The sequence below is a fragment of the Oncorhynchus mykiss genome, chromosome 26, assembly GCF_013265735.2.
Source record: "Oncorhynchus mykiss isolate Arlee chromosome 26, USDA_OmykA_1.1, whole genome shotgun sequence".
In the NCBI taxonomy this organism is placed as follows: domain Eukaryota; kingdom Metazoa; phylum Chordata; class Actinopteri; order Salmoniformes; family Salmonidae; genus Oncorhynchus; species Oncorhynchus mykiss.
This window is the reverse complement of record NC_048590.1, coordinates 16,000,921-16,027,472: the sequence shown is the minus strand read 5'-3', so window position 1 is coordinate 16,027,472 and position 26,552 is coordinate 16,000,921. Positions and strand designations below refer to the sequence as shown.

At 45.9% G+C, this 26,552-nt stretch overlaps 1 protein-coding gene across 13 annotated transcripts in view; it reads left to right on the top strand.

The window, feature by feature from the left end:
* The window catches only part of nav2a (neuron navigator 2a), a 310,069-nt gene that overhangs the window by 183,556 nt on the left and 99,961 nt on the right, over positions 1-26,552 (top strand). Inside the window, exon 1 of one of the 13 annotated variants that reach the window (XM_036963589.1) lies at positions 18,169-18,704. The exons of the other annotated variants lie outside the window; for them this stretch is intronic. Coding sequence (XP_036819484.1) covers positions 18,654-18,704 — 51 coding nt within the window. The 5' untranslated portion in view covers positions 18,169-18,653. Of the gene's footprint in view, positions 1-18,168; positions 18,705-26,552 lie in introns of those variants that run through there. 13 annotated transcript variants of the gene reach the window in all.

Genomic DNA, 26,552 nt, shown 5'->3' with positions numbered 1-26,552 from the left:
TTTGGAAAATGATCATGCAACAAATGTTGGTGCATCAAATCGTATCACGTCGAACCGAATCGCAACGACTCGTCCTCTAATCAAACCTAACCGCACTGAATCGTTTTAAAACCAAAACGTATCGTTGCTGTATCGGAGCCTATGTATCTCGATACGTATAGAATTGTCTTGAAAGGAAAATATGCACATCCCTAGTCTTTATGAGAGAGGGAAATCATCTTTCCAGGCAAATGACTTGGCACACTGACATATTTGCTTGCAATGAACAGTACACATGCAGACTCTACTGGCCTCTAGTGGTGTGCATACGTTATGTACTGCATCACCTCTCCCTCTGTTGCTGAGCAGTGAATACAGCCAGAGTGGCACAATTGCCAAACCGGCAGGAAGGAGGTAGTCAAGGCCATCAATGCTCTGTGTGTGTGTGTGTGTGTGTGTGTGTGTGTGTGTGTGTGCACGCTTGCGTGCGTGTGTTTGTCACAGTCAAAGGGCGTCACTGCCACTCCTTGTCTATGGTGTATAAATGCTGTTCACTATACAAAACATTGCCTGTGTATTTAGAGAATGCCTCTGAACGAGGATGTGTGTTGTGTATAAGGTGAAAGGAGAATGTGTGTGTGTGTGTGTGTGTGCGGGGGCGGGGTGTTTGTCTTCACTATGCATTCATAGCACTTCTTTACAGAGTATTTTCAGGAGTGTGTTTTCTTTGATCTCCAGGGAGCACATCACCCCCCCCCCCCTTTCTCCCCTATTGTTTCTCTGCCTCTTTCACTTCCTCCTCTCCTTTCCCTCTTTCCCTCCCTCAATATCTAACTGCAATGTTGCTGGTTCATTTATCCTTGGCTGTGGAAGTGACTGTATACGGCCTTGTTATTCTTATTGTGTAACTTTTATTCTTACTTTTTTTTATTTTAGTCTTCTTGGTAAATGTTTTCTTCTTCTTGAACAGCACTATTGGTTAAGGGCTTGTAAGTCAGCATTTCACGGTAAAGTGTACACTTGTTGTATTCGGCGAATGTGACAAATACAATTTGATTTGACAGAGAGAGGAGGTTGGAAAAAAGCACAATGGCAGTAGCTTCTAGGGGCGTCGAGGATGCTGAACACCTCAGTCTGCTTATGGGGAAGAAGAAGTTAGAACGTATCGATAATCTTAGAAATTGTTGCATGTTGTGTTTATATTTTTGGAGACAAGGAAACCTTCCTCCTTTCAGCCATACACACATTTTTGTAATTATATCTTATTCCATTTCTCCATTTGTAGCATTGATCTGTCTGTCACAGTTAGGGTGGTAAGTGAACCTTGCCTATTGTGGCAGCTTGTCATAGACCTTTCTGATGGACATGTCCGCACACACACACACACACACACACACACACACACACACACACACACACACACACACACACATGGCAGGTGCAGCGAAATGCTTGTGTTACTAGCTCCAGCAGTGCAGTAGAAGGTCTTGCAAATACAATACAAATGTCTATTTCTTATTTTATCGAGTGAGAGTGAGAATATAAAGACTTTATGTGATGTGTATAATTTGGAAAATATTTGTGTTTCTTTTTTTTCATTTTATATACTTTCACATACTCTGGATAGGTGCAGTGAAATGTGTTGTTTTACATGGTCCCCCGTAGTAGTACAGCGTCCCTGGAGCAAATGAGGGTGTTATGTACAGTAGTAAGTATATTAAGGTATGTCGACAATATAGTATATACAGTATCATTCAAAAGTTTGGACACACACATTCAAGGGTTTTTCATTATTTTGTACTATTTTCTACATTGTAGAATAATAGTGAAGACATATAAACTATGAAATAACACATATGGAATTATGTAGTAACCAAAAAGTGTTAAACAAAACAAAATATATTTGAGATTGTTCAAAGTAGCCACCTTTTTCCGTAATAACAGCTTTGCACACTCTTGGCATTCTCTCGACCAGCTTCAAGAGGTAGTCACCTGAAATGCATTTCAATTAACAGGTGTGGCTTGTTAAAAGTTAATTTGTGGAATTTCTTTCCGTCTTAATGCGTTTGAGCCAATCACTTGTGTTGTGACAAGGTAGGGTTGGTATACAGAAGATAGTCCTATTTGGTAAAAGACCAAGTCCATATTATTGCAAGAACAGCTCAAATAAGCAAAGAGAAACGACAGTCCATCATTACGTTAAGACATGAAGGTCAGTCAATCTGGAAAATGTCAAGAACTTTTGAAGTTTCTTCAAGCACAGTCACAAAAACCATCAAGCACTATGATGAAACTGGCTCTCACGAGGACCGCCACAGGAAAGGAAGACCCAGAGTTGCTTCTGCTGCAGAGGATAAGTTCATTAAATAAATGCTTCACAAAGTTCAAGTAACAGACACATCTCAACATCAACTGTTCAGAGGAGAGTGTGAATCAGGCCTTCATGGTCGAATTTCTGCAAAGAATTGACTACTAAAGGACACCAATAAGAAGAAGAGACTTGCTTGGGCCAGGAAACATGACCAATGGACATTAGACCGGTGGAAAACTGTCCTTTCGTCTGTTGAGTCCAAATTTGACATTTTTGGTTCCAACCGCCGTGTCTTTGTGAGACGCAGAGTAGGTGAACGGATGATCTCCGCATGTGTGGTTCCCACCGCGAAGCATGGATGAGGAGGTGTGATGGTGTGGGCAGGGGCGTTGCCCATGAAAAAAACTTACCGTGCCCCTAACATAGAAATCAGAATGTTTCACATTAAAATAACGTACTGAACAATGTTAGTACATTTAATAACTGTAAGCTTCTGCTGCTCTATACGTGCAGATTCTAGTTTCCACCTTCATCCTCTGCCTATATTAACATTAGGAACCAAAAATGTTTGCAATACTGTTAACAAAAACTGTCTGTCATGAGATTTTTATGACGCTTTATTACACTGCTCAAAAAAATAAAGGGAACACTTTAAACAAGTCAATCACACTTCTGTGAAATCAAACTGTCCACTTAGGAAGCAACACTGATTGACAATACATTTCACATGTTGTTGTGCAAATGGAATAGACAACAGGTGGAAATTATAGGCAATTAAGCAAGACACCCCCAATAAAGGAGTGGTTGTGCAGGTGGTGACCACAGACCACTTCTCAGTTCCTATGCTTCCTGGCTGATGTTTTGGTCACTTTTGAATGCTGGCGGTGCTTTCACTCTAGTGGTAGCATGAGACGGAGTCTACAACCCACACAAGTGGCTCAGGTAGTGCAGCTCATCCAGGATGGCACATCAATGCGAGCTGTGGCAAGAAGGTTTATTGTGTCTGTCAGTGTGTCCAGAGCATGGAGGCGCTACCAGGAGAAAGGCCAGTAGATCAGGAGACGTGGAGGAGGCCGTAGGAGGGCAACAACCCAGCAGCAGGACCGCTACCTCCGCCTTTGTGCAAGGAGGAGCAGGAGGAGCACTGCCAGAGCCCTGCAAAATGACCTCCAGCAGGCCACAAATGTGCATGTATCTACTCAAACGGTCAGAAACAGACTCCATGAGGGTGGTATGAGGGCCCGACGTCCACAGGTGGGGGTTGTGCTTACAGCCCAAAACCGTGTAGGACGTTTGGCATTTGCCAGAGAACACCAAGATTGGCAAATTCTCCACTGGCGCCCTGTGCTCTTCACAGATGAAAGCAGGTACACATGTGACAGACGTGACAGAGTTTGGAGACGCCGTGGAGAATGTTCTGCTGCCTGCAACATCCTCCAGCATGACCGGTTTGGCGGTGGGTAAGTCATGGTGTGGGGTGGCATTTCTTTGGGGAGCTGCACAGCCCTCCATGTGCTCGCCAGAGGTAGCCTGACTGCCATTAGGTACCGAGATGAGATCCTCAGACCCCTTGTGAGACCATATGCTGGTGCGGTTGGCCCTGGGTTTCTCCTAATGCAAGACAATGATAGACCTCATGTGGCTGGAGTGTGTCAGCAGGTTCCTGCAAGAGGAAGGCATTGATGCTATGGACTGGCCCGCCTGTTCCCCAGACCTGAATCCAATTGAGCACATCTGGGACATCTCGCTCCATTCACCAACGCCACGTTGCACCACAGACTGTCCAGGAGTTGGCGGATGCTTTAGTCCAGGTCTGGGAGGAGATCCCTTGGGAGGCCATCCGCCACCTCATCAGGAGCATGCCCAGGCGTTGTAGGGAGGTCATACAGGCACGTGGAGGCCACACACACTACTGAACCTCATTTTGACTTGTTTTAAGGATATTACATCAAAGTTGGATCAGCCTGTAGTGTGGTTTTCCACTTTAATTTTGAGTGTGGCTCCAAATCCAGACCTCCATAAGTTGATAAATTTGATTTCCATTGATTAATTTGTGTGATTTTGTTGTCTGCACATTCAACTATGTAAAGAAAAAAGTATGTAATAAGAATATTTCATTCATTCAGATCTAGGATGTGTTATTTTAGTGTTACCTTTATTTTTTTGAGCAGTGTATAAATAACCATACAATTGGTGACGTAGTTTTTAATATGTGGCATTGTATTCCGTTTTAATGAAGAAATTACCAATGATCCATGTTTAAGATTAAATAATTTATTTACCAATTTTTATTAACAAGGCTAACCCTCTTCTGCCCTATGCATAATTCCTAAATATACACCTAAATAACACACACAAAATTGTAACGGTTTTCTTGAGTCGAAGGAGAGGCGGACCAAAACGCAGCGTGGTTATTATTCATGGTTCTTTAATCAAGAAACTATACATGAATAGACTAACAAAACAAGAAATGTGAACAACCAAAACAGCCCTATCTGGTGCAAACACAGAGACAGGAACAATCACCCACAAACCCCAACACCAAACAGGCTACCTAAATATGGTTCCCAATCAGAGACAATGACTAACACCTGCCTCTCATTGAGAACCATATCAGGCCAAACACAGAAACAGACAAATATAGAATGCCCACTCAGATCACACCCCGACCAAACAAAACATAGAAACATACAAAGCAAACTATGGTCAGGGTGTGACAAAAATAAAGAAAATCCTGAACCATGTGGACTGCAAACGTAAATAGGGTACCTACAGAGAAACTGCAACTGTAGTGTCAAGACATTATGTGGGCATTCCTGAGTAAGTTCAACAGAAGATAAACCATAGCAGATAATACTCTGAAACAGTATCTTGTGATGGTTGGGTAGAGATTCCTGATCTGATTGTGGTTATACGTATTCATTTTCATCACAGATTTAAAAACAAATGATAGACAAATAATTCTCTAAACATTTAGGGGCCCCTACCAGGCTAGGTGTAACAGGGTGAGTGACGGGTTGCCCGGAAGTCAGGCGCAGGAGAGCGGAGATGGGTGATAACAGGAGAACTTTAATGTACACCCTGGCCCAAAGGCACAGGCAAGGCAGCACAAAGCACAACCACGGTAACATGAACCAGATTAAACAAAACAAACAAACCTAGGTTAGAAACAAACCTAGAGCAAGCCAGCCTGTTACGTAACACCCTACACAAAGAACAATTCCACACACAGACATGGGGGAAACAGAGGGTAATATACATTTAGTCTGATGGGGGAATGTGAACCAGGTGTGCGGGAAAACAAGACAAAACAAATGGAAAATGAAAGGTGGAGCGGCGATGGCTAGAAGACCGGTGACGTCGATTGCCGACCGCCGCTCGAACAAGGAGAGGGACCGATTTCGTCGGAAGTCGTGACACTAGGGCACCATGAATCATTCATGTCCCCCCCCCCCTTAACCCCCCCCCTTTGCTTTTCGGGTGACACTGTCTCTGATTTATTTAGAATTTAAGGCACACTTAACCAGCATGGCTACCATAGCATTCTGCAGCGATACGCCATCCCATGTGGTTTGGGTTTAGTGGGACTATCATTTGTTTTTCAACAGGACAATGACCCAACACACCTCCAGGCTGTGTAAGGGCTATTTGACCAAGAAGGAGAGTGATGGAGTGCTGCATCAGATGACCTGGCCTCCACAGTCACCTGACCTCAACCCATTTGAGATGGTTTGGGATGAGTTGGACCGCAGAGTGAAAGAAAAGCAGCCAACAAGTGCTCAGCATAGGTGGGAAATCCCTCAAGACTGTTGGAAAAGCATTCCAGGTGAAGCTGGTTGAGAGAATGCCAAGAGTGTACAAAGCTGTAATCAAGGCAAAGGGTGGCTACTTTGAAGAATCTCAAATATAAAATATATGTTCATTTGTTTAACACTTTTTTGGTTACTACGTGATTCCACATGTGTTATTTCATAGTTTTGATGTCTTCACTATTGTTCTACAATGTAGAAAATAGTAAAAAATAAGAAAAACCCTTCAATGAGTAGGTGTGTCCAATCTTTTTTCTGATACTGTACACAGTGAGTAAACAACAGTATATAAACAGACTATGAGGGACACGTGCACACACACACACACACACACACACACACACACACACACACACACACACACACACACACACACACACACACACACACATCCATCTGCCAGCAGTGTGATAGGGAGGTCTTATCTTAATAAGCATTTCTCCAGATAAAGGCTTTGAGTCTGCCTTTATGAAAAGCCTGGTTCTCATTAAGAGTCATAACCAAGGCTTAGGGCTTATCTATGTTAGTGTCTGAATGAAAAGCACACCGCAATGACCGCCTATTGGAGAGGTTTAATTTCTCCCAGTATTTGCTCAAATGATCTCAAAGCAAGTATCGATTCATGATGTAGAGGGACCTTCAGTTAAGAGAGAACGAGCTTTGCTGAGAGCAATATTAAAATCTTAACTACATTTCTTTATTATTGTCTGGGATGTCGGAAGGCTAGATATTCATCTATCTCTCCGCGTGAGATTTAGCATCGGCACGGAGTTCCATTAATCAAACCATTAGATTAGAGCATGCATAATGTGTTGATAATGACTCTCGTCATTTGAATTATTGTAATTGGGTCTAATTTAATTCACACTCAATTTAATTCTCAGACTTTGAACTTGATCAGGTGCTGGGTTCAGAGAGCGGCTAAGTTTTTGATTGGTGGCATTTGTGAATATATTACCATGTGGATTCATATCTAATTAATTGACCCTAATGGAATGATATTGATTGGCGGTAGATGTTTCTCTCCGCTACTCCCTTCCTCCTCCATACTCTCTTTACAATCAACAGCCTTGGAACCCTCTTAACCTCTAGTATTGTCTCAGGGACCATTGACTTTAATGGTGCCCGTATTTTACCAGTTGTTTAGGCCTTCTAGAGACACATAGGGCCCAGTGGGTGAGAATGAAAGGGAAGAGGGATTGGACTCTATTTCCTGCTGCATTAGATTGCTAATTTCCCCTCACAGTGGATAAACTGGCTGGAGGTCTGGCTGACTTCATTGCTTTTTACCATGACAAAGGGGAAGGAGAAGGGGAATGCATTCCCATATCAAATCAAATTGTATTTGTCACATGCAGTGTAAGACCTTACAGTGAAATGATTACTTACCTTTAACCAACAATGCAAGTTTTAAAAAACAAAATACACCTAAAAAATAAATGAAATTAAAGTAAGAAATAATTTAAGAGCAGCAGTAAAAATAACAATTGTGAGGCTATATACCGGAACAGAGTCAATGTGCGGGGGCACCGGTTAGTCGAGGTAATTGAGTTAATACTGTATGTACATGTAGGTAGAGTTATTAAAGTGACTTTGCATAGGAAATAAGCAGAGAGTAGCAGCAGCGTAAAAGAGGGGGGGGACAATGCAAATAGTCTGGGTATCCATTTGATTAGATGTTCAGTAGTCTTATGACTTGGGGGTAGAAGCTGTTAAGAAGCCTCTTGGACCTAGACTTGGCGCTCCGGTACTGCTTGCCGTGCGGTAGCAGAGAGAACAGTCTATGACTGGGGTGGCTGGAGTTTTTGACAATATTTATGGCCTTCCACTGACACCGTCTGGTATAGAGGTCCTGAATTGCAGGAAGCTTGGCTCCAGTGATGTACTGGGCCGTACGCACTATCCTCTGTAGTGCCTTGCGGTCAGAGGCCGAGCACTTGCCATACCAGGCAGTGATGCAACCAACCAACCAGTCATGCTCTCGATGGTGCAGCTGTAGAAACTTTTGAGGATCTGAGGACCCATTGCAAATCTTCTCAGTCTCCTGAGGGGGAATAGATTGTGTCGTGCCCTCTTCACGACTGTCTTTGTGTGCTTGGACCATGTTAGTTTGTTGGTGATGTGGACACCAAGGAACTTGAAGCTCTCAACCTGCTCCACTACAGCCCCGCTGATGAGAATGGGGGTGAACTCAGTCCTCCTTTTCCTGTAGTCCACAATCATCTCCTTTGTCTTGATCACGTTACGGGAGAGGTTGTTGTCCTTGCACCACAAGGCCAGGTCTCTGGCCTCCCTATAGGCTGTCTCGTCACTGTCGGTGATCAGGCCTACCACTGTTGTGTCATCAGCAAACTTAATGGAGTCGTGCCTGGCCATGCAGTCATGAGTGAACAGGGAGTACAGGAGGGGACTGAGCACGCACCCCTGAGGGGTCCCTGGGTTGAGGATCAGCGTGTTGGATATGTTGTTACCTACCCTTACCAACTGGGGGTGGCCTGTCAGGAAGTCCAGGATCCAGTTGCAGTAGGAGGTGTTTAGTCCCAGGATCCTTAGCTTAGTAATGAGCTATGAGGGCTTTATGGTGTTGAACGCTAAGCTGTAGTCAATGAATAGCATTCTCAAATAGGTGTTCCTTTTGTCCAGGTGTGAAAGGGCAGTGTGGAGTGCAATAGAGATTGCATCATCTGTGGATCTGTTGCGGTGGTATGCAAATTGGAGTGGGTCTAGGGTTTCTGGGATAATGGTGTTGATGTGAGCCATGACCAGCCTTGTGAGCCATGACCAGCCTTTCGTAGCACTTCATGGCTACAGATGTGAGTGGTAGTAGCCTAGTGGTTAGAGCGTTGGACTAGTAACCGAAAGGTTGCAATATCGAATCCCTGAGCTGACAAGGTAAACATCTGTTGTTTTGTCCCTGAACAAGGCATTTAACCCACTGTTCCTAGGCCGTCATTGAAAATAAGTATTTGTTCTTAACTGACTTGCCTAGTTAAATAAGGGTTAAAACAAATAGGCAGGTTACCATAATTTTCTTGGGTTCAGGGACTATGGTGGTCTGCTTGAAACATGTTCGTATTACAGATTCAGACAGGGAGATTTTGAAAATGTCAGTGAAGACACTTGCCAGTTGGTCAGCGCATGCTCAGAGTACACGTCCTGGTAATCAGTCTGAATGTTGACCTGTTTAAAAGTCTTACTCACATCGGCTACGGAGAGTGTGATCACACAGTCGTCTGGAACAGCTGATGCTCTCATGCATGTTTCAGTGTTACTTGCATCGATGCGAGCATAAAAGTAATGTAGCTCTTCTGGTAGGCTTCTGGTAGGCTTGTAGGCTGCGCTTCCCTTTGTAGTCTGTAATAGTTTGCAAGCCCTGCCACATCTGACGAGCATCGGAGCCGGTGTAGTACGATTCGATCTTAGTCCTGGTTCGTCGGGGGGGTATAGGGGGATTCCTTATAAGCTTCCGGGTTAGAATCCCGCTCCTTGAAAGCGGCAGCTCTACCCTTTAGCTCAATGTGGATGTTGCCTGTAATCCATAGCCTCTGGTTGCGGTATGTACGTATAGTCACTGTAGGGACGATGTCATTGATGCACTTATTGCTGAAGCCAGTGACTGATGTGGTGTAATCCTCAATGCCATCGGAAGAATCCCAGAATATATTCCAGTCTGTGCTAGCAAAACAGTCTTGTAGTTTAGCATCTGCTTCATCTGAGCACCTTTTTTTTATTGACTGAGTCACTGGTGCTTGCTGTTTTAATTTGTTCTTGTAAGCAGGAATCAGGAGGATAGAATTATGATCAGATTTGCCAAATGGAGGGCGAGGGAGAGCTTTGTACGGGTCTCTGTGTGTGGAGTAAAGGTGGTCTAGAGTTTATTTTCCCTCTGGTTGCATATTTAACATGCTGGTAGAAATTAGGTCAAACTGATTTAAGCTTCCCTGCTTTAAAGTCCCCGGCCATTAGGAGCGCTGCCTCTGGATGAGCGTTTTCCTTTTTGCTTATAGCCCTATACAGCTCATTGAGTGCGGTCTTAGTGCCAGCATCGGTCTGTGGGGGTAAAGAGACAGCTACGAAGAATATAGATGCAAACTCTCTTGGTAGATAGTGTGGTCTGCAGCTTATCATGACATACTCTGCCTCAGATGAGCAAAACCTAGAGACTACCATAGATATTGTTCACCAGCTGTTGTTTACAAATATACATAGACCACCCCTTGCCACCCCTTGTCTTACCAGAGGCTGCTCTTCTATCCTGCCGATACAGTGTATAACCCAACAGCTGTATGTTATTCATGTCGTCGTTCAGCCACGACTCTGTGAAACATAAGATATTACAGTTTTTAATGTAGGTAGGGTTGGTATAGAGAAGATAGCTCTATTCGGTAAAAGACCAAGTCCATATTATGGCAAGAACAGCTCAAATAAGCAAAGTCAATCCGGAAAATTTGAAGAACTTTGAATGCCGTCTTCAAGTGCAGTTGCAAAAACCATCAAGCGCTATGAGGAAACTGGCTCTCATGAGGACCGCCACAGGAAAGGAAGACCCAGAGTTACCTCTGCTGCAGAGGATAAGTTCTTTAGAGTTACCAGCCTCCGAAATGCAGCCCAAATAAATGCTTCACAGAGTTCAAGTAACAGACACATCTCAACATCAACTGTTCATGGTCAAATTGCTGAAAAGAAACCACTACTGAAGGACACCAATAAGAAGAAGAGACTTGCTTGGGCCAAGAAACACAAGCAATGAACATTAGACCGGTGTGTTTTTGATTCCAACCGCCGTGTCTTTGCAGAGTAGGTGAACAGATGATCTCCACATGTGTGGTTCCCACCGTGAAGCATGGAGGTAGGATATGTGATGGTGTGGGGGTGCTTTACTGGTGGAACTGTCAGTGATTCATTTAGAATTCAAGGCACACTTAACCAGCATGACTACCACAGCATTCTGCTGCGATACGCCATCCCATGTGGTTTGCGCTTAGTGGGACTATCATTTGTTTTTGAACAGGACAATGACCCAAAACACACCTCCAGGCTGTGTAAGGGCTATTTGACCAAGAAGTAGAGTGATGGAGCGCTGCATCAGATGACCTGGCCTCCACAATCATCTGACTTCAACCCAATTGAGATGGTTTGGGATGAGTTGGATCGCAGAGTGAAGGAAAAGCAGCCAAGAATTGCTCAGCACATGTGGGAACTGTTGGAAAAGCATTCCAGGTGAAGCTGGTTGAGAGAATGCCAACAAGCTGTCATCAAGGCAAAGGGTGGCTACTTTGAAGAATCTCAAATATAAAATACATTTTGATTTGTTTAACATTTTTTTTGGTTACTACATGATTCCATGTGTGTTGTATCATAGTTTTGATGTCTTCACTTTTATTCTACAATGTAGAAAATAGCAACAAAAATAAAGAAAACCCATTGAATGAGTAGGTGTGTCCAAACTTTTGACTGGTACTGTATGTAATAAATGTTTTAACAAATCGAGTCCAATTACCAATATAATGTCTTCCAAAATAATATTGCGTAAATATACATTTTTTCACAAATTTGTATCCATTCTTCTGACTGTGATTTTCATGTCTGAGCTAAAAGAGAAAAGGTTTGACTGGCTTAATTCCCCATCGACACACAGTGAAGCTCACACACATTAAAGCTCACGTAGAGTGAATACACTCTGACTAGTTAGAATAGTTCGACTCATGTGTGAACAGCAGGTGTCTAAAATGTGTGACGAGTAGAAAAACAACGATAAAGACAAATCGCACTGTGTGTGTATGGACTGTGTGTTTGTATGTCGGGAGAATACAGGCATTGCTCGCTCAATGACCGGCTATGTCCACTGTGGAATCTTATCAGATCAGAATAGAAATGAGTATAATATCAGAGTGGGGGTGTGTGAAATCTTGGATATGTGTGTCTTTTTGTCTGCTTCTATCTGGATTTGTGTCTTTGTCTTTTTGTGTTTGTGCCACAATGAAAGCCTCAGACAGGAGCCTATATTGGCATTGATAAAGCCGGCGACAGCACGCCTCTTTGCCCGCTCACTGAGTGAAGGCTAGATCGCTATCCCAGAAACCATCAGTCCAGAGCGCCACAGCCCTGCCTTCTTCTCCAATTCACACACAGACGTCACACACTGCTAATACGCCATTTGATTCTCTGACACTGTTGAAGTTAGACTGTTTCACCTATTTCAGGATAAGGATCTTGGCTTTTCCCCTTAGAACTAGCAGGTTATTTCTACAAAGAAGATCAAAGCAGAAATGTATACATGGAAAATATAATGTACTATTCAATTGTTAATTGGCGTGGACCTGTTCCTGTTTCTATCATTCTCAAAAGCGACACAAGGGACCGGCCTCTGTCTGCTTTGATATCAGATGTTCTTGTTTTAGAAGTGTTCATTCGGTTTTGTTTGGGTAGAGTTCGTATTCTAGCCTGGGTGGTGTCAGTCTGTTTCTGCTCTCTTGCCAACTCTTCATGGAATTGTCATGCCAAACATGACAGTGTGTTTGAAGTAGGAACGAAGCACAAACAGGTCCGGGACCAGGCTATTAGTATTCCTCTGTGACGGAGTATCTAGCCTAACAGTCACCAGCAACACACACTTTTTTTATTGTCGTTTTTATGAGCCAACACACTATTTTATGAGTAGTGTCTTGGCACGGTTATATGCAACAGACTGCTGTTGTGGCTGTTGTCATCCTATATTCATATTGAATGCTGCATTACATTATATCAATGTTAACAAACAGAAATGTAGTCTTATACGGTGCGTTCAGAAAGTATTCAGACCCCTTAACTTTTTTAAATGTTTAAATAGTTTTTTTACCTCATCAATCTACACACAATACCCCATGATGACAAAGCAAAAACCTGAAACTGAAATATCACATTTACTTAAATATTCAGTTTACTCAGTACTTTGTTGAAGTACCTTTGGCAGCGATTACTGCCTTGAGTCTTCTTCGGTATGACGCTACAAGCTTGGCACACCTGTATTTTTGGAGTTTTTCCAATTCTTCTCTGCAGATCCTCTCAAGCTCTGTCAGGTTGGATGGTTGGATGGCGAGCGTCGCTGCACAGCTATTTTCAGATCTCTCCAGAGATGTTTGATCGATCGGGTTAAAGTCTGGGGTCTGGCTGGGCCACTCAAAAACATGCAGAGACTTGTCCTAACGCCACTCCTGCATTGGCTTGGATGTGTGCTTAGGGTCGTTGTCCTGTTGGAAGGTGAACCTTCGCCCCAGGTCTTCAGAGCTCTGGAGCGTGTTTTCATCAAGGATCTCTCTGTACTTTGCACCGTTCATATTTCCCTTGATCCTGACTAGTCTACCAGTCCCTGCCGTAGAAAAACATCCCCCCAGCATGATGCTGCCACCACCTTGCTTCAATGTAGGGATGGTATTGGCCAGGTGATGAGCTGTGCCTGGTTTCTTCCAGACATGACTCTTGGCATTTAGGCCAAAGAGTTCAACCCTGGTTTCATCAGACCAGAGAATCTTGTTTCTCATGGTCTGAGAGTCCTTTAGGTGAGCAGGCTGTCATGTGCCTTTTACTGAGGAGTGGCTTCCGTCTTGCTACTCTACCATAATGACCTGATTGGTGGAGTGCTGAAGAGATGGTTGTCTTTCTGGAAGATTCTCCTATCTTCACAGAGGAACTCTGGAGCTCTGTCAGAGTGACCATCGGTTCACCTCTTTGACCAAGGCCCTTCTCCCTCGATTGCTCAGTTTGGCCGGGCGTCCAGCTCTAGGAAGAGTCTTGGTGGTTCCAAACTTTTTCCATTTAAGAATGATGGAGGCCACTGTGTTCTTGGGGATATTCAAAACATCAAATCAAATCAAATTTTATTTGTCACATACACATGGTTAGCAGATGTTAATGCGAGTGTAGCGAAATGCTTGTGCTTCTAGTTCCGACAATGCAGTAATAACCAACAAGTAATCTAACTAACATCGTCTGTGGACCTATTTGGGCAGTAAGCAAATTGGAGTGGGTCTAGGGTGGAGGTGATATGGTCCTTGACTAGTCTCTCAAAGCACTTCATGATGACGGAAGTGAGTGCTACGGGGCGGTAGTCGTTTAGCTCAGTTACCTTAGCTTTCTTGGGAACAGGAACAATGGTGGCCCTCTTGAATTCAATGCTGTAGACATGTTTTGGTACCCATCCCCAGATCTGTGCCTCGACACAATCCTGTCTCTGAGCTCTACGGACAACTCCTTCGACCTCATGGCTTGGTTAATTCTCTGACATGCACTGTCAGCTGTGCGACCTTATGTAGACAGGTGTGTGCCTTTCCAAATCATGTTCAATCAATTGAATTTACCACAGGTGGACCCCAATCAAGTTGTAGAAACATCTCAAGGATGATCAATGGAAACAGGATGCACCTGAGCTCAATTTTGAGTCTCATAGCAAAGGGTCTGAAACTTATGTAAATATTTTTTATTTTACCCGCTTTTTCTCCCCAATTTCATGATATTCAATTGCGATCCAATTTACAATCTAGTTTCATCGTTGCAACTCCCCAACGGGCTCGGGAGAGGCGACGGTCGAGTCATGCGTCCTCCGACCTCCATCTTAACACCCGCCCGCCCGCCTAACCCGGGAAACGTGCCACATGTGTCGGAGGAAACACAGTTCGACTGACGACTGAAGTCAGCCTGCAGGCGCCCGGCTGCCACACGGAGTTACTCGAGCGCGACGAGCCAAGTAAAGCCCCCTCGACCAAACCCTCCCCTAACCCGGACGACGCTGGGCCAATTGTGCGCCGCCCTATGGGACTCCCGGTCACGACGGGTTGTGACACAGCCTGGGATCGAAATCTGGGTCTGTAGTGATGCCTCAGGCACTGTAATGCCTTGCCTTAGACTGCTGCGCCACTCGGGAGACCCGTCTTTTCACTTTTAATCTATTTTAGAACAAGGCTGTAATGTAACAAAATGCGGAAAAAGGGAAGGGGTCTGAATACTTTCCGAATGCACTGTATTTCCTGGTATATTTGTATTTCCTGTACCTGTGCTAGAATCAGATAGAGAAGGATTAGACAGTTATGTCATACACCTCAAGATTATTCAGGAAGTATAAAGGATCATCCTCACCAATGATGTCGTGTGTGTACATTATGTCTGTGTGAACCGAACGAAATGATTGGACTCTCATGTACACTTCATGACATAATGTCAGTCTGATCCTGCCTTATCTAATTCCAGTTCCTGTGTCTCAACCCTGTCTTTATGTGTGAGTTCACAGCCCCCCCCCCCCCCTTCTGCCCATCTGTTTCTACTGGGCTAACGTCAATTCAGAGACCTCCCTTAGATGCCCTTCTCGCCTCTTTCGCTCCTTTCCTGCGTTAGTGTCACAAAGAGCACGTCAGTCAGACAAAACGGGGCCATTGAACGTGGTCACTCCTGGGACCATTGGACCACGGCTAGGCTAACACAATCGGACACCGTCGTCATCTAAACCGCGTGTGGTGGCGTCGATAGGGAAGCTGGGGCCATGAGGTAGAGGTCACGGGTTGGTGGTGATGTCACATGACCTGCAGAGGTTAGGTCGTGAGGTCACCCTCAAATGGGATGGTGGTAGGACTGAATAACCGTTGTAGGCTGACCAAAGAGATTGACGTTTTTTTTGTTTGTGTTTACACAGAATTCATGGCTATAGCGACGAGAGGTTTCTGGTTTGTCGCCGAAAGGTGCTCAAGTTGCTGGTCTATGGTGTATGTTTTGTCCACTTTCTGAATGATTCAAATCTGATTGGTGTGTGATTTGATATACCTATCTGATCCTTTCATTTCCCTTCCTCAATATGAACTGGGATGTGGGTAAGTGCCCCAGATGCTGCCAATGCGTGATTATGGTAGCTCTTTCTTCTGCTGTGTTAAACATTCAGCACTCAGCACCTGCTGCCTCAGGGAATGTTCTGAGCTGTTTTAATGGCTCCGATTTCTACCTGTGCGGGGATCACAATGGCGCTCAACTTGACGTCGCGAGTCACTGTGTGTGTGTGACTCATTCACTGAGATGCTTTTAATTGCAGAGCTTTAGAGCCCTACTTAGGATTTAGTACTCATCAGGGGAGGCTCAGGGATTGCCTGTTTCTGTATAGAGGGAACAGACACAAACACACCGGCACACACACACACACACACACACACACACACACACACACACACACACACACACACACACACCAAAAGATAACAGAAACAACCCAGCGCAACCACTTAGTACCAAACACCCTTTAATTTACCTCTACAGTGACAAAATTGACTATGTTTCTGTGTCGTTATGTAGAACCTTGTTGTTTACAGGGATTAAACCCCCCCCCCCCAAACACACACACACACAGCAGGTGAAATCTGACCAGCCGGCTCACTGCAGCATATTTAGATGTTCTTTCATTAGCAGGGTCACAGCTGGTACCCATAGCAACCAGGCCCAGATGGCATTCCGTGATTTGGAGTGTTCCGCCTGACTGCACCATAATGTGAACTAAACTGTGTTATAATCATACATCACGTTATTATGGTAATGCAACACTGGCTTTCCTATTAGGTCTGTGAGTTAATGGAGCACAGTCTACAGAGAGAGAGAGAGAACATTTGAAATGTGGTGAAAGTGTTATAATGCACTGAATTGATAGTGGTCTATCGTTTCTTGCCATTTCTCCTCTCCATATTTTTTTTAATACCCCCACACACACACACACCCTCATCCCATAACAGCCAGCATCAGGACCACCCCAACCCCCCACTCCCCACCTAACCCTTCGAGAACCAGGCAGCGGGGGTCCTCCAAAACAAAGCCCCCTTCCGCAATGGGGCTTGGGCCCCATTGTCCAGGGGACACGGAGATTAATCTCCCCCTCACAGGGTTCTGAAACAAAGCACACCCTGCGATTTTCTGCTCCACCACTTAATGAGCTTCTTTTTTTTAGCTGTTAAACACATGTACTAAATGGCCACATCTTCTCTGCCTCTCTATGGCCATAGAGCACAGTCATTAAATCCACAGATGCGTATATGGCTTATAGGAAATGGATGTGTTATAAAGTGAGTTGACAGACTAGTAGTGAGCTGGAGTTGTGTGTGTGTGTGTTGTGCTGCGCGCTGCGTTGGTGTGGGAGAGTGCAGTAGAATTCGATGCATTTGTATGAGAGAGAAAAGTGTGCTTCTGCTGTATTGAAACACCATTTGGGAGCATGAGCTCAGTAGCTGTGTTGTTGACACAGGGTTTCGGGGTCTTCGGGGCGATGGTAGCGTTGTCGATGCAACATAGCTAAAAGCGTGTTTTGAAAATGTGCCGAGTCCTGGCAAGGATCGTGTATCCAGTAGTTTGGAAACTTTCGCTACGTCTTGGGCGATTCCCAAAGTTCAAATTCGGCTTGTAATTTGTGGTTAGCGGCGGCGGTGTGTGTGTAAGGGGTTGGATTGTGCTCAGATGGAGGGCATTGTGCGTGGAGCCGCGCTCACGCGCGCACACGTGTACACACACACACTGCAGCAGTAAGCTGTGGTTGAATTGTGATCAGAGACCAGACTGTTCCGTGTTTGGTTATGGATAATAAAACCTTTCCTCTCTTTTAAAAAAAAGGAGGACTGGTTAAATAAAGAACACATAGAAAACAGAGAGGGGTAGTTAGGAGGCCAATGTGGTTTGTCCTCTAACCTACCCTCCTTCACCCACTATTCACCCCCTTCTAGTATTATCATGCACCAGAATCCACCCTTTTTTTTGTGGGGGCGATCACAGAGGGTAGAAGGTTAAGAGGTCTCTCTTCTTTTCTCTCCTTTCTCTTCTCTCTCTCCTCCCCATATGACGGATGGCCCATTGAAGAGCGATAGCACAATGCCCAGCGTTGCCGAGGGCGTCTAGGGGAGGGATGCGGGAGGTGGAGGAGGAGGGGTGGAGTGGGAGGCGGAGAAGAAGTGGGGGGGGGTTCCCCTCCATTGGTCCTCCTTCTTTTTCTCCCTCTGTGTGTGTATGTGTGTTTGGTTTGGCTAGCCCTCAGACAGAGCAGTGGTACAGCGGGAGCGGTGGTGGACCTCCTCTTGACTGAAGCATTTATTTCCCTCCTCCAGCTGCGGACCCAGAGGGGGGTGGAGAGAAAGGAGGGAAGGGGGGAGGCTGTGAGCACCGGCCCCAGGCCCAGTGAGACCTGCTGGGCTAGAGATAGGTGCAGGAGCAGGCTCTTTATCTGGATATTTATATATCGAGTGGATTTTGTGGATCTACCGCTTTACATATTTCTCTGGAACTTTCTGGGATCTCTCGCTCACCTTTCTTCTTTCTTTTCTCAAAACCTTCTCTCGTTTGATCTATCTCTCTCTACCTCTCTACTATACCCATCTATCCTCCTTTTCTGTGGATCTCTTCTTGGTTAGTTGGCCTCCTCTGACCTCAGTCCTGTTTCTTCCTTTGGCTCTGATGGATTCTGTCTGGTCCTGGCTAGCCGTTGGCCCTCCCAGTCCTACCTAAGACAGGTGTGTGAGGGGGGGGGGGGGGGGTGAAGAGGAGGAGAAGGAAGAGCGAGGAGGAAGATGAATGTGCTGCTGTGTCGCTGGGAGCAGAACAACGTCACCATGAAGCTGGTAAATGCGTCCAGGTCAACCCAGGAGTCAATCTGGGCGGGCTTCTTTTTGAGTTTTTTAAAGGAAGTAGTTATGAACAGGTTTTTTGGGGTCAGAAGGAGATCTCCTTTAGAGGATTGTACTTGTGACTGTATTTGTCAGAGAGACTGTTCACTGCACTGTATGCATGCGGCACAACCACCTGGCTAGATGTCTCACTCTCCTCTTGTTGTGTCCTTTCTGCGAGTAGAACACTTCCTTTCTATTTCAAAGCTCCAGAAAAGGACGCTGTAAAAGAAAAGCTTATTGAATGACGGTCCCCTCTTTTCCCTCCACTTGATTCCAGTCATTCCACACCCCAGCACAGTTTCGTTCTGTCCCTATGATGTTGACCTTATGTTCATTTCTCGTCTCCTCGCAAGCCTACAGCGTTCACTGCGGCGTCAGGTTACACAGACGAGCTAATCGATGTCTGTCGGGCTGAAGCCATGCATGTTTTGCCCTCACCTAGTGTTGCTGTGTTGTACCGATGCTTCGATTGTCTGTATGGAAACGGGCTTAGTAAGGTATTACTAAGAGTGTTGAGCGCGAGACCGTGAGAGAGCATGCGTTTTTTGGGTGGAGGGGGGGATTATTCTTAGAAATTGACAGAGTGATAACAGAGAGACAGGCTGGGCCCGGCTGGGCAGACAGGCAAGTAGAAAGACAGACGGACGGACACACGACAGACAGGAGGGCTGCGTTACTTCTCTGTGTTTTTTGCGTCACACAGCGCTGACTGTATTAACAGTGGTGAACGGGATCTGGGGCCCACTGATAGACACGGCATCAGTCAGGTACAGAGAAGTCATGTGGTGTGAGCTGATGGGAAATAGATCTCTATATTCATTGAATGACATGACACCTTATGCCGTATAGGAGGAGATCTGAGTTACCTTTGCTGTTACGAGCTACCCACGGACTCTTCCCAGGTTAACGGACTTGAAAGGAGGAGTAGGATCTCTCTTCCCTTCTCCTTCCTCTCCGTACTAATCCCTAGTTCTTATCTCATCTTCAGCGAGTGACTAGTCAGACAGTCGGTAAATCAGTCAGTGATAGGTGGAGCAGGCAGGTTATTGCTAGCCTGGAGAGGAGAGATGATAAGACGGTTTAATTATATACCACTGCCTTCACACAGCATGACTGACAGAAGACCCACATGGTACAGGGGTCAGGCCTGTGTGTGTGTGTGTGTGTGTGTGTGTGTGTGTGTGTGTGTGTGTGTGTGTTTCGGTGTGTATTTTTTTCTCTCTCTCTCTCTCTCTCTCCCTCTCTCTCTCTCTGTGTGTGTGTGTGCGTATTTTCACATGTGTGAGTGTGCGTGCATGCTCGCGTGTGCGCATATGCACGTTTGTGTGTGTGTGTTTATGTATTTCAGAAATTAAAATGACCTTTTATTTTTATGATGTGCAGTCAATGTCTACCACCTACTTCGTCCTAATAAAGGACTATTGATTATTGACTGATATGACCTTTTCTGAACTTATTATGGACAAATGGGCCATGCAACATCAATCACAATGGAAGATTTATACCAGAACACAAGCAGTATCTTATTGAAATTCTGGGGATGAGAGAGTAGGGGGGGTGTAGAGCGAGGGAAAGGAGGGAGGACGCTTTTAGGGATGAAAGGAAGCTTTCTCTTTCTCAAGGATAGAGTAGTAGAGATTTTGAGAAATATGTGTGTGTGTGTGTGTGTGTGTGTGTGTGTGTGTGTGTGTGTGTGCGTGTGCACGTGCGCGCGCGCGTTTGTGTGTGTGAGAGAAAGCAAAAGTGACAAGATGGACAGTGTGTGTGTGTGTGTGCACGCTTCCATGTATGCATCGCTCTGTGTGTCTAGTGTGTGATAAGTGTAAGCCAATTAGCTGTGTATTGTTTGTGTTGCTCAGATCAGACAGCTGTCTGTATTGGTTTGAGTGGAGGAGGAGGTAGAGGGGCTAATGTGTTTAAGATGGCACTCTGTGCCAAAGAGGGAGGGTTCCGCACTAGCCGCTAACACACTTGGCCTTGACAGCCGTGCTGCTGCCACAGGTCTGCACAATAGCTACAGGTGTAGCCTGAACACACACTCATGCACGCACGCACACACACAATCACTCACACCCATGCACACACCCCATCAGATAATAAATAACTTCAGTCTTTCCTGTTCATAACTGGGTCCATATGTTTACCATCAGAGCAGAGTACAGAATAAGTACACCATCTCAACCTGTGGTGGGGTTTGAAAAGAAGGAGATGAGATGAGAGGGGGAAGGATGGAGGAAAGAAGGAGGGTGGGGTGGGGGGGGGGTATCCGTTTTGGCTGCCAGGCGTTGCTGACCACAGCTCTTTCATATTACAGAGTACAAGCTCAGACATGACAAGGGTCATTTAGGGTGGGCCTGATATCGTTCTGTAGCTATACTGTAAGCTGTGGGCTTAAACCACTTAAAAGAGCTGTGTGTGTGTGTGTGTGTGTGTGTGTTTGTGTGTGTGTGTGTGTGTGTGTGTGTGTGTGTGTGTGTGTGTCCACCACAGAGTGCAGAGAGAGAACATGCAGTGTAAGAAGCCATCCTCAGCCCTAAACCACTACGCTACAGAGGCCAGGAGATCGAGATCTCTGCCCTGGTCTGTGGTGGGGGGGGGGGGTTTGGTTCCTCAAAGAGTTGGACAACTGTGCTTGTAGAAAGACCTCCCCATCACCCTATTTTATAAGCTGAATACATTCTCGCTTTCTCGCTCTTTCTGTCTCTCTCTCTCTCTCCCCCGCCCTTTCTCGTCTTCATTACCCATTTATTCCTACGATGAGTTGTGACAGGTATCGAGTGGTAAGCAGCAGCAGTTAGACAGACAGCCCCAACCCCCCTCTCCCTGCAGAACAAATTGTTGTCACATCATGCAGCAGATGAATACTGATTTCCCATAAGCCGTCTGTTTGTTAAGGTACTCACTGATTGGCTGAAACCTATGAGAGGTCTGGGTTCAGGGTCTGGCCTGTCACTCAAATAATGTTTTTTATTTTTTTATTGTACTTTCTAGCGTGTGTGTTTCGGGTGGAGGTGACATCATTCAAAATAGGACCAACGTGTGTTTGTGTGTGTTTGTCTGTGTGTGCGCGCGTGTGTGTGTGTAACAAGGGTGAAATAACACTTCCACGGGCCACTCTGTGATAGTGGTAAGCGATTTACCCTAAACACTGCGGTTACACCTCCTCCTTTTCTGGGTTCTCCCCTTCAGATGGGAATTGGGTAGCATTGGATAGTTATCCATCATTCTCCCATCAGACATCTGGTGCCTGCCCTGACATGGGCCTGAAAGTGTCGCCACATGTTATAGCGCCAGCCCTAGCCGTATGAACGCTGAGAGGGCAGAATTGGTTTGAGGGTGATTGAGGGGTGAGGTAGCATGTTAGGCTATGACTGGGAAGTGGAGGCGTGTGTGTGTGTGTGTACAGGACACTATGCTGTTGTTATGATCCTTTGCAATGGAAAAACACTAACACGCATATTCATACTCTTCAGATTCACTGCCAAAGGCAAGTAGTGGTAGTTTAAGGACAGGGAACCTTCTCTCTGTGAAGAAGACATCACATAGCTTGGATATGATAGATGGGGAAATCTCAGGGTTATGAGGGTAGACGTTCCCCTTTTTGTCCACCTGCCTCTGGGTTCTCAGATGTGTCAGACCTCTCCTGAACAAGTGTGTGTGCCTGTGTGTGTTCTCTATGAACAGTGCCAGGTGTGGAGGGTATACGAGGAGGCTGTCAGAGGTATTGGCCTGTTATTCTGTGACCTCTGACACGTATGCATTCACCTTGTTGACACTATCTGTCTGGGGGGGGGGGGGGTCTGAGCCTAGCCGCACCTTGGGAAGGGGAGGAGACTATTGAGCTGGGATGGGAGGGTCATGGGTTGGGAAGAGGGGGGCTGAGAGAGGGCGGCTGAGTGGTTGAGTGAGTCATAGAGAGAGAGAGAGAAAGAGTCGAGTGCGTTTGCACCGGTGACTGAGAGCAGGTTGTAGGAGAGCAGAGACAGCGCGCGACAGAGTGAAGAGAGGTATAAAACGGGAAGTCGGTCAACAGAGCGGGTCTTAGAGAGAGAGAGAGAGAGAGAGAGAGAGAGAGAGAGAGAGCGACGTGAGAAGGAAAGACGAGAGTGGCCAGGCGGGCAGCCGCTACAACGAGCGCTCATCTCTAGTCCTGTCTTCTTGGGGAGCTTTCTGGACGTACAGCCTCTTTCCCTATCCCTGTCCCTCTCTGCCCCACCCCGAGGGGCCTGGATGGCAGTGTGCGTGGGCCTCAGGGTGCCTGTCAGGGGACCCAGCCACTTCTCCTGTGAGCACTTTAAAACGGTGAGGGCCTGGAGTGGCTTGCTGAGAGAGGGTTACGATCTGGGAGTAAGAGACACAGGGGAATGTAGAAAAGAGGAAAAACATGAAAAATAGATCATGTAATAGAAGTGGGGAAAGGAGGGAGGAAGAAGTGACGAATGGAACAGGGAAGATGAGAGGAACAAGGAGAAAGGGAAGAGAGAGACCAGGCACTGATGGTAACATCCTAGTGAGGGAGAGAGAGGACTGATAAACAGAGGGAAAGGAAAAGAGAGGGGACCGGAGGTATAGAAAGTGAAGAAGAGGGGTCAACCCAAAATAGCTGGTCTGGCGTTGAGCCAGGTCCCTCTGAGCACTAACAGAGGAAATTGTGTGTATTTATGGAGAGGGGCGGACAGGGGCAGGTAGCATGCTGTGTGTACAGTATTTGTATTTGTGTTTCATTCCGGATCCCCATTAGCTGCTGCCAAGACAACAGCAAATCTTCCTGGGGTCCAATCACAATTACATACAATACAATACTACATAACAGAACACGTTATTACACACTACTCTACCATAACATACCTACAATACAAAATCAATAATACAGCAAAATAACAATACTTAAATGTATGTGTGGGGCCCCCCGAGTGGCACAGGGGTCTAAGGCACTGCATCGCAGTGCTTGAGGCGTCACTACAGACCCGGGTTCGATCCTAGGCTGTGTCACAGGAGACCCATGGGGCGGCGCAAAATTGGCCCAGCCTCGTCCGGGTTAGGGGAGGGTTTGGCCGGCTGGGATGTCCTTGTCCCATCACGTTCTAGCGACTCCTTGTGGCTGGCCGGGCACATGCACCCTGACTTCGGTCGCCAGCTGTACGGTGTTTCCTCCAACACATTCGTGTCGGCTGGTTTCTGGGTTAAGCGAGCAGTGTGTCAAGAAGCAGTGCGGCTTGGCAGGGTCGTGTTTCAGAGGACGTGTGGCTCTCGACCTTCGCCTCTCCCGAGTCCGTACGGGAGCTGCATTGATGGGACAAGACTGTAACTACCAATTGGATATCAAGAAATTGTGGAGAAAAAGGGGTGAAAAGTTTTCAATAAAATAATTGTATTTGTCACATGCGCCGAATACAACAGGTGAAATCCCTTAACCAACAATGCAGTTTTAAGAAAAATAATAATAATAATAAATAACAAAATAGAAAAATAATAAAATAACAAATAATTAAAGAGCAACAATAATCTAACAGTAGCAAGGCTGTATACAGGGGGTACCGGTACACAGGGGGTAGAAGCTGTTAAGAAGTCTTTTGGACCGAGACTTGGCGCTCCGGTACTGCTTGCAGTGTGGTAGCAGAGAGAACAGTCTATGACTAGGGTGGCTTGAGTCTGCCAATTTTTAGGGCCTTCCTTTGTCTCCTGAGGGGAATAGGCATTGTTGTGCCCTCTTCACATACATATATAAACAGTATATGTATGTGCGTGTGTTAGCATGTGTATGTGAATTATGTGTGTGTGTGTCTCTTCACAGTCCGCGCTGTTCCATGAGGTGTAGTTTTATCCATTTTTTCCCCCTCCCAAATCAGATTTTACTGCTTGACTGAGTTACATGACGTGGAATAGAGTTCCACGTTGTCATGGCTCTATGTAGCACTGTGGAATAGAGTTCCACGTTGTCATGGCTCTATGTAGCACTGTGGAATAGAGTTCCACGTTGTCATGGCTCTATGTAGCACTGTGGAATAGAGTTCCACGTTGTCATGGCTCTATGTAGCACTGTGGAATAGAGTTCCACGTTGTCGTGGCTCTATGTAGCACTGTGGAATAGAGTTCCACGTCGTCATGGCTCTATGTAGCACTGTGGAATAGAGTTCCACGTTGTCATGGCTCTATGTAGCACTGTGGAATAGAGTTCCACGTTGTCATGGCTCTATGTAGCACTGTGGAATAGAGTTCCACGTTGTCATGGCTCTATGTAGCACTGTGGAATAGAGTTCCACGTTGTCATGGCTCTATGTAGCACTGTGGAATAGAGTTCCACGTTGTCATGGCTCTATGTAGCACTGTGGAACGTGTACGTGTTTAACTATACTTGTGGGGACCAAAAGTCAAACGCTATTTCTACGTGGTTCAGGGTTAAGGTTAAGGTTAGAATTAGGGTTAGGGTTAGGAGCTAGGGTTAAGGTTATGTTTTTGGATTAAGGTTAGAGGTAGGGTTAGGTATAGGGAAAATAGGATTTTGAATGTGACTGAATTGTGTGTCCAAGGTTAGTTATACAAGACTGTGCGTGTGTGTGTGTGTATGTATGTGTGTGTGTGTGTGTGTGTGTGTGTGTGTATAGCACACAAGTCAAAGGATGCATGGCAAACAAAGTGAAAGATGAAAGAGTAAATGAATCCCTTCTCTTTACACATGCATGTACACACACACACCCTCACCTGTTTAGCATCCCCTACTTCAATCAGTATGAAATGACTAGCTGTGAGAGTATGCCTTTGACATCAAAGCATCTACTCCAATCACCATCTCTTCTCTTCCGAAAGTGCCTACCAACACAAGTAAAGGGCATGTCAGTGTGATGAGCTGCCTGTCCTCTCCCTCTCTCTCTACCTCCCCGGCCCATGACCCAGCGCTGTAGGGGGAGGCCTGTGTGCGTCATGCCCTCTGCGGGGCATCATATGCTGGATTGATGAGTCGGCAGGCCTGGGTGGTGTTTGGAGGCTGGTCGGAGAGAGTGGGAGAGAGACAGTTGTGTGTGTTTGTGTTCATAGAACGTTGTTGCTTGTTTACTGGTCCGAGTGTGTGACCCTTTAGATCACACACACGCACGCACGCACGCACGCACGCACGCACACACACACACACACACACACACACACACACACACACACACACACACACACACACACACACACACACACACACACACACACACACACACACACACACACACACACACACACACACACACACACACACAGGGGTCTTGTAAAGGGTGCAGTGAGTGGTCAGAGACTGTGTATGAATCAGATCCCAGCTGCTCAGTGTCATATTGCATTCCCTTGAGGAGGGAATGTCCCTCTTACCGATTTACAGCTCCCAAAAAATAACCCCAATCCTGGGATGAGAGGGTGGGATTACTGGGAATTTTTGAGAATGATGCTGATGTGGGATTTCCCCTCCTGAAAGAATCATTGATCAACAAGTAACAAACACAACACTGATGAAATAGAAAATCCGCTCATCTTTTTCCCAATTTGACATTTTAGGTCTGTCTTCCCCGCTGACGTTATTATACTATTACGAACACACAGTATGGTTGGTGGGATGCTGTCAGTACGGTTGGTGGGATGCTGTCAGTACGGTTGGTGGGATGCTGTCAGTACGGTTGGTGGGATGCTGTCAGTACGGTTGGTGGGATGCTGTCAGTACGGTTGGAGGGATGCTGTCAGTACGGTTGGTGGGATGCTGTCAGTACGGTTGGTGGGATGCTGTCAGTACGGTTGGTGGGATGCTGTCAGTACGGTTGGTGGGAT